The sequence below is a fragment of the Phaseolus vulgaris genome, chromosome 1, assembly GCF_000499845.2.
Source record: "Phaseolus vulgaris cultivar G19833 chromosome 1, P. vulgaris v2.0, whole genome shotgun sequence".
NCBI lineage: Eukaryota > Viridiplantae > Streptophyta > Magnoliopsida > Fabales > Fabaceae > Phaseolus > Phaseolus vulgaris.
Window position 1 is genome coordinate 47,228,612 of NC_023759.2, and position 14,107 is coordinate 47,242,718.

At 26.1% G+C, this 14,107-nt stretch overlaps 2 protein-coding genes across 2 annotated transcripts; both read left to right on the plus strand.

Moving 5' to 3' along the window:
- Window positions 1-3,060: 3,060 nt before the first annotated feature.
- On the plus strand, window positions 3,061-4,256 carry LOC137814816 (short-chain dehydrogenase reductase 3b-like). Its single transcript, XM_068617733.1, has 2 exons — window positions 3,061-3,198; window positions 3,277-4,256. The coding sequence occupies exons 1-2, from the start codon at window positions 3,185-3,187 to the stop codon at window positions 4,055-4,057; spliced, it is 795 nt and encodes a 264-aa protein (XP_068473834.1). The 5' UTR covers window positions 3,061-3,184; the 3' UTR covers window positions 4,058-4,256.
- Window positions 4,257-6,836: 2,580 nt separating this feature from the next.
- Window positions 6,837-8,221, plus strand: LOC137814817 (short-chain dehydrogenase reductase 3b-like). The gene is made up of 2 exons (XM_068617734.1): window positions 6,837-7,062; window positions 7,306-8,221. Exons 1-2 carry the CDS (start codon window positions 7,049-7,051, stop codon window positions 8,084-8,086), a joined length of 795 nt encoding a protein of 264 aa, XP_068473835.1. The 5' UTR covers window positions 6,837-7,048; the 3' UTR covers window positions 8,087-8,221.
- The last annotated feature ends 5,886 nt before the right edge of the window (window positions 8,222-14,107 follow it).

Below are 14,107 nucleotides of genomic sequence, written 5' to 3' on the forward strand. Positions count from 1 at the left end.
TATTTATACCTATGTATAGAGAGGATGATCCTCGTAACTGACTTTTTAGTGTACATATTTACTTTTTTATTTTATTCTTATGTCAATATGTTATTTATTATTTTATAAATATATAATACGAGGTTTTTTGTCATTTTATTATTATCCTGGACATTTCTGTGATTTTATTTTTTTAATATTTACTTTTATGTTTATAATTATATCTTCTAATAACCAAATTTATCTTCCTTTATAACTTCTCACTCCCCTCTCTATCAACAACTTTTCACTTTCCTCTCTATAAAAAAAATTTCTCACTTCTCTCTCTGTTAATTGTGTTATTGTTATTGAAACTTATCAGTTACAATATTAAGGTATCTCAAGTCTCACTCATTTCCTTCACATCCTTTTATTTTCTCTGCTTCCATTCTCACTTTTTTTCTTTTCTCTTTTCTTATCCTCGTTTTCTTTTTCCTAATTTTTCATAAGACACTACAACTATAAACTCAACCATGTTTTATTTTTTGTGTTTCAAATTTGTAAAGATTCGGAGAGAAATTTAAGCTTATTTACGTGTTTTTAGTTTTATTCTCAGACTTATTAGATACAAATATGTAAATTAATTAAGACGATAAAAAAATCTAGAAAAAAAACACAAGGACAAAGATAAAAACAAAATATATGTTATGTAATAAATAAGCAAATTTTAATATTAAATATAACTATATATAAATATAAAAATAAAAAATACAAATATATAAAGAGAGAGGGAGGGAGACAGTATATTGCTAGCAACCATCTAAATAAAATATGATTGAAAATATATAAATTTAAACAAATATTCTATTTATATACAAATACATGTGTCATGTCAAGTCATAATATTATCTTTTATCGCTTTAAAATGTATTAATTTAAATAGGTATTTTAATACGTATACTGGTTATATTCTATTCTATCAATTTTTTATTAATTTGGTTTAAAAGTTAAGAAATTAATTATTTTTATCCGCACAATAAAATTGTGTATACCATTTGGTATCCCCTACCTATGAACCCTGAGCAATTGGTCACTCCATACAATAGAAGTTTCTATTAGAAATTTCAACTTTATAATATTCATTTTTTAAAATAAAATAAATTAGGAAAAATGCGTCCTAAAAATTGGTGCTCAAGAAAAATTTGTAGCCACCACTCACGATGTTCCGTAATCAATTTGTTGACGAGCATGCGTCTGGCTCAATGCTCACTGTACGAATTCTTAAACATGTCTATCTAAAATAAATGGCTTTTGAAGATTTCGTTTGAGAGAAAAAAAAAAGAGAAGATTAATAATGAGGTGACAATTTAAATTAATTAAAATTAAAAGAGTTCATTTCCTAAATATATTGTTAACATAAAATTATGATCAGAAAAAAATTAGTATTTAGAATTTAGGTTACCATTTTACCATTTCATTTCTATATTACAAAATAAATATATATATTATTAAAAATTATTAAATAAAAATTAATTTAAAAAATTAAAAATAATTAGTTATTATAATGACTAAATTATATACTATTTTAAAAAAAAAATTATTAATTTTTAAATTAATTTTTATTATTATAAATAATTTTTAAATTGATATCTAATTACCTACTAAAGTTTTAAATACTAATTTTAGAATCTAAATAATTAGTTGTTAAAATTTAGGTAGCTAATTATATACCAATTTAGAAACTAATAACTAATTTAACTAATTTTTTTATCTTTAAAATTAGTTTTTATTTAATAATTTTATTATAGTGATATAAACTAATTACACTTATTTATAAGATTTTTATTTTTATTTTTTTTCATTTGTGCATTACAATAAATGTGTACTTATTACAATAAATGTGTACTTGTAAACTAAGTAAATATTATGCTAAGGATATAAATAAAAAAAAGTAATGTTTTAAAATTTGAAAATGATAATTAGATAAAAATTAAAGTAATTTAAAATACGACACTTAAAAAAAAAGAACTTAGAGAATATAGAAAGTCAATTTTTTTTATTATTTTAAGTAAAAAAAGTGTTGTATTTGGAGAAGGGGTTTGGAATTTTGATAAATAAAAATGTTTAAATAATGAGATTTGGAATTTTTAATTGGAAACAACTTATTGGGATATAAATTTAAGTACGAGATTTCACTGTAAAGAAACATGAATGGTTGAAATTAAATTTTTGAGCGATCAAGAGTATAAATTTATGTTTGGTACGAGATAGTAAAGTAATATGAATGGTTGAAATTAAATCTTTGAGCATAAAAGGTACAAATTTATGTTTGGTAAGAGACAGTGATTGTTAGTGACTTTTAAAAGTGTTGGAGAAATTAATATCCGACAAGTCATGTTCGTGAATACACACAATTAAAGACTAAAATCGCCTCAATAAAATTTCTAGAATAACAAGAAGAAAAGGTCAAAGTTTAATTTTGAAGTTTCTTACATTGCTCACTTGCCTTATGTTAAAAACCCAAAAAAATATAGGGTATTCGTAAACATTCTCCATTTAAACAATTAAAAAAAATGAATAAAAGAAGGAAACATATAATAATATTAGTCATTTTCACATAACATTCAAGTCTATGCATCCAATGGTGTGAAAAATACTCCATATATTTTCTACAACATTTGTTCACTTTTAGAAAAGAAAAAATCTTAAAAATTATATCAATAATAATGTTTAAAAGTTAAGGAATCAAATTATTACAAAATCTAACGCAACTCCATTAAACCGGCTCATTAGTGAGATTTGCACTCACTTATATACAATGAAATGTCATAATCTCTAGTCGATGTGAGATCTCCAACACCCCCTTTATGCTGAGGATGACAGCTCGTGCGTAGGATAACATATTATGAGTGGTCCGATAACGGCCCGATAGCGGATGACACGATAGGCCCCAACAAACACTTGTAAGGATAAACTTTAAATGGCTCTGATATCATATTACAAAGTAGACTTTAAACCTAACTGAACCCCTATAAAACCGACTCATAGAATAAGATTTGTACCAACTTATATATAATAAAATGTCTTAATTAATCTGTATAGGGATCTCTAACACAAATTAAAATTTTCTATTGGGTTTTCTTCATCGATATATTGGCCTCCTTATCTCTTATAAATTTAGGAAAGTGGTTATATCAAGATAGTGCAAAAGAAGCAAAGCAGGAGAATGTCGAAAGAAAGGTATAGAAGGAGTTTCACTATTCCTTACGTTATCTCTCTGTAGACCATCTGTGCTTAATAAATTTGTCTGATCTTTAGGTTGCAGGGTAAGGTGGCTATTGTCACCGGTGGAGCCACCGGAATAGGAGAGGAAGCAGTGAGGATATTCGTTGAAAACGGAGCATCAGTAGTTATAGCAGACATAAAGGACGAATTAGGTCACAGTTTGGCAAGTTCATTAGGCTCAGAGAAGGTGAGTTATCGGCACTGTGATGTGAGAAACGAGAATGAAGTTGCGGAAACGGTGGCTTTCACAGTAGAGAAATATAGGAGCTTAGACATCATGTTCAACAATGTTGGTATCGCAGGATCTTATACAACCATACTAGATTTGGATCTTACCGAATATGATAACACCATGGCCGTGAATATTCGCGGTGCAGTAGCATTTATCAAGCACGCGGCACGTGTCATGGTGGAAAGGAAGATACGTGGATCCATAATCTGCACAGTAAGTATTGCTGGCTCCAACGCCGGAGCCGCGGGTCATGAATACACCGTATCCAAACACGGTCTTCTTGGGCTTGTTCGGTCGGCGTGTGGCGAGCTTGGAGCCTACGGGATAAGAGTGAATTCCATTTCGCCTTATGCAATTGCCACACCTCTTACTTGCGACGCACTCGAGGTGGGAGTTGCTGAAGTTGAAGCTGCAGCACACGGTTCTGCAAATTTGGAGGGAATTACGTTGAAGGCTAATCATATTGCAGAAGCTGCTCTGTTTCTTGCCTCTGATGAATCGCTTTATGTCAGTGGCCACAACTTGGTCGTCGATGGAGGTTTCTCCGTCGTTAACCGCTGGCTTCCTAGGATTCAAAAGTAAATTATCACAAAAAAACAGAGCAAGAAACAGAGCACCTTCCTCAATATCATTAGTCTTCGATGTCTTGCCAACGGAGTCCAAATGTTTTTATATGATCTTCTTCATTTCGTGTGTTGAACATCTTCTGCAACTTTAAATTCTCATTCCATGTGTTGAACTACTTCAGTGGCCATATGTGTTTAAAATTTACTTGTTTCAATATGCCATTTTTTATTACATTATAGAATATTAATCTTTACTTACTTTTAATAATGAGAGCACAAATTAAAGACAAAGTGTAGAAAAATAATCATTAAATAACCATATAATAATAAAAATGATATAAATGTAGAATTAATGAGTTAAAGAAAGTTTATATATATATATATAAACTATAAATTAGAAAGAAAAAATAAACTTTGTGTCAAAGAAGAATAGTTTACATAAAGTAATATAAATTAAAAGTATTTTGGCAATAGATTAGTAAGTGTCATAAATTGACTATTGACTTCTAATAATACTTTGTCAACCACTAAAAATCACTAAAAGTTAATTCTATTAGTTACAATCATACGAACATGTATTTAAAAAGAAAACACTCAAGTCCAAAGTTAGTTCATATTTAAAAATTTTGAGTCTTAATATAAATTCAAAGCTACTTGAAAAAAATTAAAAAGAAAAAAGCGTAGTATCTTCAGTTTCCAAAATCCCATTAAAAAATCCCAAAAGATTCGAATTTAAACATAATACTTCACATCCAAATATATGTAAATTTAAATAATCAATCACAAAAGATATAACCAGAATAACTACATCTACTGACTTAAACTATTTTTGGGCTCAAGATAACCCCTTTTTACTCTTATACTAATTTTCGATTAGTAAATAATTAGAAAGTAAACTCTACAATTAATGTTAGGGAAATTTTAATACCAAAAATGTATTATTTTTTTTTTGTTAACTACTTCCTCCCTTATCTTCATGTTTCGATGAGCTGTCATTTGATTTATGTAGGTCCTCAGTTTATTGATAATGTGGTTCAGTAAATTCTACAAAAATTAATATTTTTGTAACGAAATAATTGTTAAAAATTAAAAGAAATAAACATGATGAATGTGTGATGAGATCCACTTGGCTTTGCTTCCTTTTTAAGCTAAACAAATATGGTTGCTTATTATAAAGTCTGTTAAATTTCAAACTAAAAATCTGTTCGAAATCACGTGTGAAGAAAAATAGAAAAGAACTTTCCCATTGGATTAAAATAAAATATATGTTAATTCTTATATTATAACACAAAATATTTTATTTTTTATTCAAATTTTAAATTGCTTCTAATATACAAATAATTAGATAGTTTATTTGTTTTTTAAATTCATCAAGTTACACTTCATCAATCTATTATAAATCTATACCTATATATATAGAGGGGATTCCCTCTTAACTGCTCTTAATTTTTTTTCCTATTTTATCCTTGTATTAATATTTAATTTTATTATTGTATTATGATCATTGTGTCATTTCTTATTCTCCTCTTAACTGCTTTTAATTTTTTTTTTCATTTTATCCTTACTTAATAATTTATTGTATTAATTTATTTTGGTTATTTAGACATTTTATAATTTCAAAAATTAATAAAATATTTTTTTAATTTATTTTATTTGTTATTATCTAACTGGAGAGTGGAGAGAATGGGAGGGTGGAGAGATTGATTAGTTACTTTTCTGTTTTAAAGATTTTCTTCACTAATAAATAAAAAATTAAATATATTTGTAATATTTTGTGGACCAGTAGGAGGGTGGAAATTTTGTACGTTACTTCTCTGATTTCATTTTATCCTTACTTAATAATTTATTGTATTAATTTATTTTGGTTATTTGGACATTTTATAATTGCAAAAATTAATAAAATAATTTTAAAATTTAAAATTTATTTTATTTGTTATTATTTAACTGGAGAGTGGAGAGAGTGGAGAGATTGATTAGTTACTTTTCTGTTTTAAAGATCTTCTTTTCTATTAAATAAAAAAAATTAATTACTCTTTAACTTCGCTAGTAGTTATAATGAACATTACATCTATATTCAAAATAATAATGATAAAAAAAAACTAATAATTTAAAAAAATTACAATCATTTCATATAAAAATAATTTATTTTCAATCATTTTTATACTATTACCTCAACCGTCTAATTAGATAAAGACAAAAAAAAACAAATATAATTAACTCATTAATATACTATCATTTGGATGGGTAGTTAACACTTAAAATAAGAGTTTGAATAAATTATAATTATTATTTGGTTGAAATGGAACAAAGAGGAGTTGATAATTGAATATCTAGAAAAGTTTCTTGATAAGATATCGCTTCATGTGGTTCACTTTCACTTGGTTAGGTTAGAAAGAACAACTAGGACTTGGTAAAGTTTAATGGCTACAAATACAACTAACAAAAAACTTAATGGACTCACTGTAACTTTCTTATCTTTTACTTTATCTCACTATTTTTTTCTTACTTTTCATAATATTTAGAAATACAAATATTTGGAAGAAATTTGAGTATTTCACAATTAACTTTAATACTACTAAACCGAAAATGACATTATTTTATTCACTCTATTCCATGGTTTTTCTATTTTATTTACGTCACTTTTTTTATCAGAAAGAAATAATAATGTGGTAGTCCAACTCATTTTATTTATTTATTCATTTTATTTACCTTACATTATTTATTATATCTTATTATTCGTCTCCTCTATACATCCAAAACACATTCTTATCCCTCTATCTTACTATGACCCTACAGCTCAGACACAACACCATGGAAAACGTGATTGGTTTATCTTTTGTAAAAGTAACACGATTTTTTTCATTGGAAAATATTTCTTTCACTCTTTCTTCATCTTTGTTTCCTACAGTTTTCTAGGGAAATTTTACAGTAATAAATCTTATATATAAGACTGAGCAGAAGTTTCAAGTCCACTTTGCACACAAGCAAGGAGAAGCCATATTATATAATGTCCAAGCAAAGGTATGGCTCTCAATATTCTTTTCATTACCCTATTGAAGGTATAGTTTCAATCAATTTCCTAGATTGCATGAATTTAAACTTCTAAGAATCTGTGATTTGATTTATCACCAATACATAAAGTGATTAGACAGGGTAGAAAATCACATATTTTCAAAAGTTATAAAATATTAATTATGTCACCTGAAGATTAATTAACGAGAACACGTGGGTGAGTAATTTTTAATAAATTGATATGATCCTTAGGTTGCAGAGTAAGGTGGCTATAGTCACCGGCGGAGCTGGCGGAATAGGAGCAGAAGCGGTGAGGATATTCATCGAAAACGGAGCGTCGGTGGTCATAGCAGACGTGAAGGACGAATTAGGTCAAAAGTATGCTAGTTCATTTGGTTCAGAGAAAGTGAGTTACCGCCACTGTGACGTGAGGAACGAGAAGCACGTTGAAGAAACAGTAGCTTTCGCGGTGGAGAAATACGGCAGCTTAGACATCTTGTTCAGCAACGCCGGCATCGCGGGTCCTTTGTCGAGCATTCTTGCCTTCGATCTCAACGAATTTGACAACACCGTGGTCGTGAATCTTCGCGGTGCAGCAGCATTCATCAAGCACGCGGCGCGTGTGATGGTGGAAAGGAAGACGCGTGGATCAATAATCTGCACGGCTAGCGTGGCCGGTTCCGTCGCCGGATGCGCGGGTCATGATTACACCGCATCCAAACACGCCCTTGTCGGGCTTGTTCGGTCGACGTGTAGCGAGCTCGGAGCTTACGGCATAAGAGTGAACTCCATTTCACCTTATGCAGTTGCGACGCCTCTTACTTGTGAAGCCTTGGATATGAAGGATAGTGAAGTTGAAGCTGCAGGGCATGCGTTAGCGAACTTGCATGGAATCACTTTGAAGGCTAGTCACATTGCAGAAGCTGCTCTGTTTCTTGCTTCTGATGAATCGGCTTATATGAGTGGACACAACTTGATCGTCGACGGAGGTTTCTCCGTCGTTAATCGCGGTCTTCCATGTATTAAAAATTAAATTATCATGCTATGATGATGCAATGATGATGAGCAGCCACTATCAAAATAAATATTTTGATACACTCTCGTATCATTATATATTAAATACTTTATTATTGATAAAAAGCTATTCAGTAAGTTGTTTAAAGAAAAATGGTTGCCATTACATATTTTTCTATAGAATATATCTTGGTGTTCATAGTTCACTTAAGTTTTTAAGGATTGTGTTCCGAGTTAGATTTCTCTATTTTTAATAAAATAAATTTGTGTTGAAATATGTTTGATTTTAGTTTCTTAATGTAAATTAGTTGTTTAGATCTTTATATATAAAAATATGTTCTTTTAATCAGTAAACAATAAATAATATAAATATAAAAAAATAAAATAAAAAGGTGTCTCAATCCTTATATGAAATAATTTAAATAACATTTTTAAGCATCTTGCTTGAAAACAAACCTATCAAACAAAACACAAACATCTTTTACCATCACTGGCTTCATGCAAAACAAATAACGTTAAACGACTTTACATAAAAAAGGAATTGTGTATCTTAAACAAGAAAAATCAAAAACTAAAGTATGAATAAGAAACTAAACACACACAGAAGACCAACCTCCCAAATCAGACAAGTATTCCCAAATCACACAAGTATCAAAATTTTGCTCATAATAATAATAATACAAGTAGTTAAACTTGAACTCCATCTAAAAAAAGAGAAATACACAATGTCTTATATATAATTGGTATCCTCCTTACAAAATTATCTTTCTCTAAGAAAAAATTATTTATACATATTTTAATATTTTATTATTATTTTTATTTAATTGATATAGAAAAAGCACACTCAAATTTCATGAAGAAACGTAAAACATACTACCACTACACCTTTAATTATAATATTACTATGAATATTCCTTGCATTAATATTATTTTTGGATAGATTCGTAGATAAAATATACACGTATGTATATTACGGATAAACATGTAATCATAGATATAATATTAATAATAATAATAATAATAATATTACTCATGATATAATCTGTATATAACTTATCAATTTTTATGTATATTGTAAATAATATTAGTAAAAGTATTAATAATAATGTTATTATTATTATTAATGAGTAGAAAATAATTTAATAAAATATTTAATTAAATAATAAAAACTATTTTTTTCTAGACAACCAAACAGAAGCTTATTTTTAATAATGGATATTAAACGAAATTATTCAATAAATATCACAGCTTTTGTTTTAGAGGAACTACAATGGAATATTGCTAAGAACTAAAGTATATTTAACTTAATGAATTTTTAATGTACCTTTTTTTTATATTACGTAGTTTTTAATCAATTAAAAAATACACTTAATTTGAGCACATACATGTTAATGGGAATTTAAAAAAATATAAAATAATGCTATGATAATTATTAAAGTTGTATATAATTCTTGTGATAATCTATACTTATTTATATAAAGATGATTTTCTATTATAACTTTTTTGGTATATACAATTTTTTTTCGATTATACCTTATTTAATATATCTTATTTTATTAATACAATACAATATTTTGTCATTTCGTATTAATTACTTAAAAAATAAATTTATTTTTAATTTTTAAATTAATATTAATGTACAGGATTTTTATGCAAACTCACTTCCATTATTTCTTTAATTCCTTCTAGGCAAAAAGAAGAAGAAAGAGAGAGTATATTATCACACGTTTCCACACAAAATCTTACATATCAAATAAAATAATTTATATTTTTAATCCATCTTTTCACTTCACTTGAAGCAACTATATTTTTTGGTAAAACCATTGCTTTTTTTATCTACCATCAAATTAATCCTAACTTTATTAACGTAAACATTATCATACTCTTCGATTTCAAAACTATAAATTCCAAAACTATAAATGAAAGAAAAAAAAAGACTCAAAATACCAAAATAAAAGATTATTTAATCAATTCACCATTTTTCTTTTATATATTATATTTTAACTTTTTTATTTTAACTTATCCAAAATTATTTCCCAGACAGTGTCTTTTTCTGTAGGGACACTTTCTTTGAATTCCACATATAACAGGAACTAGACGTGCCTCCGCCCAGCTCATTTCACATGTTTGTTAAGAGGAAAACATCATTTTGAAATGAAAAATAAAACTTTGAAACTCTTATTTTTATCTAACTTTCATTATAACCTTTTTTAATAGTAAAATATTATATTTAATTAATAAAATAATATAATTATTAATTGTTAAATGAGACTTAAAAAAATGACTGTCAATATATCATTCATCATTTGAAATATATTTCTAAACTCTACTGTTTTTAATTTCTTCATCAACAGTATCTTGACCCTTAACAATAAAGCGTTGCGGAATTTTTCAGAGAAAGGTGGCAAACATGTATCACGGGATCAATTATTGGGATAATGTCCCAAGCTTCAGGACAACGTGTACTAGGGAGTTACTTGCATAAATTGCCAACTTCTTTTTTCAGACAAAAATTTTAAATAGAAAAGAAAGTTTCGATAACAAAGTTAATTCATCAAATATTCCTTTGTTTTGTTGGAGATAATCTGCGTTAACTAGAGATGAGGATAATTTATTGTATATAATATATGCAAACTCATCTTATGAGCCGGTTTTATGAAGTTGAGTTAGACTTAAAATTCACTTCATAATATGATATCAGATTCATTTTCGAGTCTATCTTAACGAGTGTTTGTTGGGCTTATTAGGTCACCCCTATCAGACCGTTATCGAACCACCCATAATATGTTATCTCACGCACCTGTAATATTTTTTATAAATAATGTAATTATATACCAATTTAAAAATTAGTTTATAAATTTTTAATAATAAAAAATTATTTAAATATATTTTTAATTTTTAAAATAATATTTAATTGATTTAAAAAATAATAATTTATTTTTTAAAAATTAATTTTTATTTAATAATTTTTTATAATAATATGCTATAAGGAAAATCTCATGTGCATGTTTTCGAAAGTTGTATTTCTTTTAACATAAAGTTCACATTATTTATGAGTAAACGAACTTAGTTGTTTCCTCCTTTAAATATAAAATGTTTTTTTTTCTTAATATAAGTATATACTAGGCACATCATGTCCAACATTTTATTAATTTCTCAAATTCAGGTTGAGATAAGTTATTTTGGCATGTGAAGGTTCATATCCCTGTTCATTTCTAATTATATATGTTTATACTCTTTCTAAACGTTCTTTTGATATTTATCATATACGATAATTATGTTCAAGTTAATACAAAATGTAGTTATTAATTTGTCACCCACAAGTTATAATTTCTTTCAACCATACAATATAAACAAGGAAAAGTTTATTTTGACATTGAAACAGTAAACAATATACATTTCACAACCAATTATAATAATATAATAATATTTTAAATTAAAAAAAATAAAATAAATATAATTAAAATAATAATTTACTAAGATGTACGTACAATGTATGTATTTTACTGTGTACATTTTACTCCAGGATCGCAGTCCCCCTAGCGTTCAATCTAAGCAATATAATCAACCATTTAATATTTTACTAATGCATAATAAATTATTTCACACATTATTTTAATTTATTAGTAATTTTACAGATTCTTTATGGATTGAAAAGTTCTATTCAATCATACTTAAATAATGCTTGCATATCTAAGCTACATAACTTAGTGAAAGTTTCAAAAATTTGCATTCACTGAATTTTTCTTCCAAAATTATTAAATACTAAAAACTATCTTATATATTATTCGTAAGATTTCATTAAGTTATTAAGTTTTATGCATATTCTCAGCTACATTCTAACTTATACATGATATCATACACTACTACAACAAGAAAGTTATTAAATATAAACAAATTTTAAAAATAAAATAATTAGTAAATATAAACAAATTTTAAAAATAAAATAATTAGTTAATATATTGATTAAATTATATATTATTTTATAAATTAAAATAATATTAATATTTAAAATAATATTTATTATTAATAAAATTTGTAGTAGATTTAGATTCTAAAGTTATAATTAATTATATACAAAATTAAAAACTAGTTTATTAATAATAAAAACTATTTTAAATACCAATATTTATAGTTTTTAAAATAATATATAATTCAATCAATATAATAATTAGTTATCTTTTATCTTTAAAATGATTTTTTATTTAATAATTTTTTGTAATGACATTTTTGCATGCTCAAATTCATTACTAAACTAATTTTTCTAATTATATGATCCAATTTACAACATAGTTTAGGACTTTTAACAAATAATTTGTTTTTGAGTAAGTCGTGGTAAAAATATACCATACCTCATAAACAAAATAAGTAACATACATCATTTAATTTTCCAATATTTATTAAGCACCCATCAATATTATTTTTCTATTCATTTCTTCATACGGTCAGAAAATAGTTTTCAGCTTCAAAATTCAAATAAATGTTGAATCATTTATGGAAATTGTAATAGAATTAAATGGCTCTAATATTATATTTAATCTCTATATATATGTTCATTAAATTTTATAAAATACCAACTTTTGATTATTTTAAAAATAATAAAATGGACTTATAAATTTCCGAAAAAAACATATACATATCACACTTGAGTAACAAATCATTTATATAATTTTAGGGATATAGAAAAAGCAAGTCGCTGGTTTCAGAACTTCCAAACTCTTAAAAAAAAATGCAGTAGTGGTGCCCAATATGAAGCAGTACCACACAATCCATTCCTTAGTTGGCACCACAAAAATCAAAATTTGATAGATATGACTCACGGGAGAGCCACAAGAATAAAAGGTGGACAATTGGCTCCATAATGTCTATAAGGTGACAAAATATCATCTTTCTTCATTCATGTATACAGTGTTTTCCGCCGTTAAAAACGTGATTCCGGGACTCTTAGAATTCAATTTGTATATCCCACGTCGTTTAAAAGTTTAAGATTTATGATTTGATTTTAAGAGTGGAAGTAAATGACACTTTAAATATACATTGAAACGTCTAGTTGAGTTTCGATTATGAAGTGATTGTGAGAGGATTTGAGAGATTAAGTGTGCTTGAATTTGAGTATAAATTTGTGATGAATCTTTATTGAAATTTGTAAGTGATATAATAATTGTGAAAGATTTTTTATTTTTTGAAAGCGGTAAAATGTTAGTTACAAATTTACCCTTGTATTTAAAAATATTTAAATAATAAAATATGAAATATTTTTATGTAAATTTGAATTAATTCAAATATTTTTTAAATTATTTTTTGAAAAAATATAAATTATTTAATATTGTCAAAACATGAAAAGAATGGTACAAATTTACCATTATATTTATTTATACATTTTAAAAAAAATTATTCATTTAATTATATTGTAGATAGTTATAACATGTAAATATTTTATAATAAAAAATGTTATATGCAAAATAATTGTACAACAAATTTATTTAACTTAATAATCTATTTTTAAACATTTTTATCGATTAACTTTATCACTTTAAACATGTTCGTAATATAGTAAAAATACCAACTTAATAATTAAATAAATATTAGTATTTCTGTATAGGTTAGCAATTGTTTATTTTAATTCGAAAAAAAAAACAAATTAGTTATTAGATATGTTTCTTTATTATAATTACCCTATGAAAAGTTTAGGGTTTAATAGAAATGACAATGAATATAGAAAACCAATCATAACAAAGTTAAATTGCATTCTATAATTCTATATTACACCATGTTAATCTACATAAAAGTTTACATTGTGTGAAACAAATTTAAATTAAAAAAAAAGGTAATTAATGTTAATAACCATTTTCTTGTATGTGTACCTTTTACTAAGAATATATGCCTCTTATCACCCTTTTACCTTTGGAAGGGCCAGAAAATCCATTGGCCAAATTTTGTATCCAAACATTCCTATAGTTTGATGACCAATATATAGGGATACTTTCACCTTTCAAGTTCCATTTTTGCACCAGAAAAAACATGAATTAGGCATAGGAAG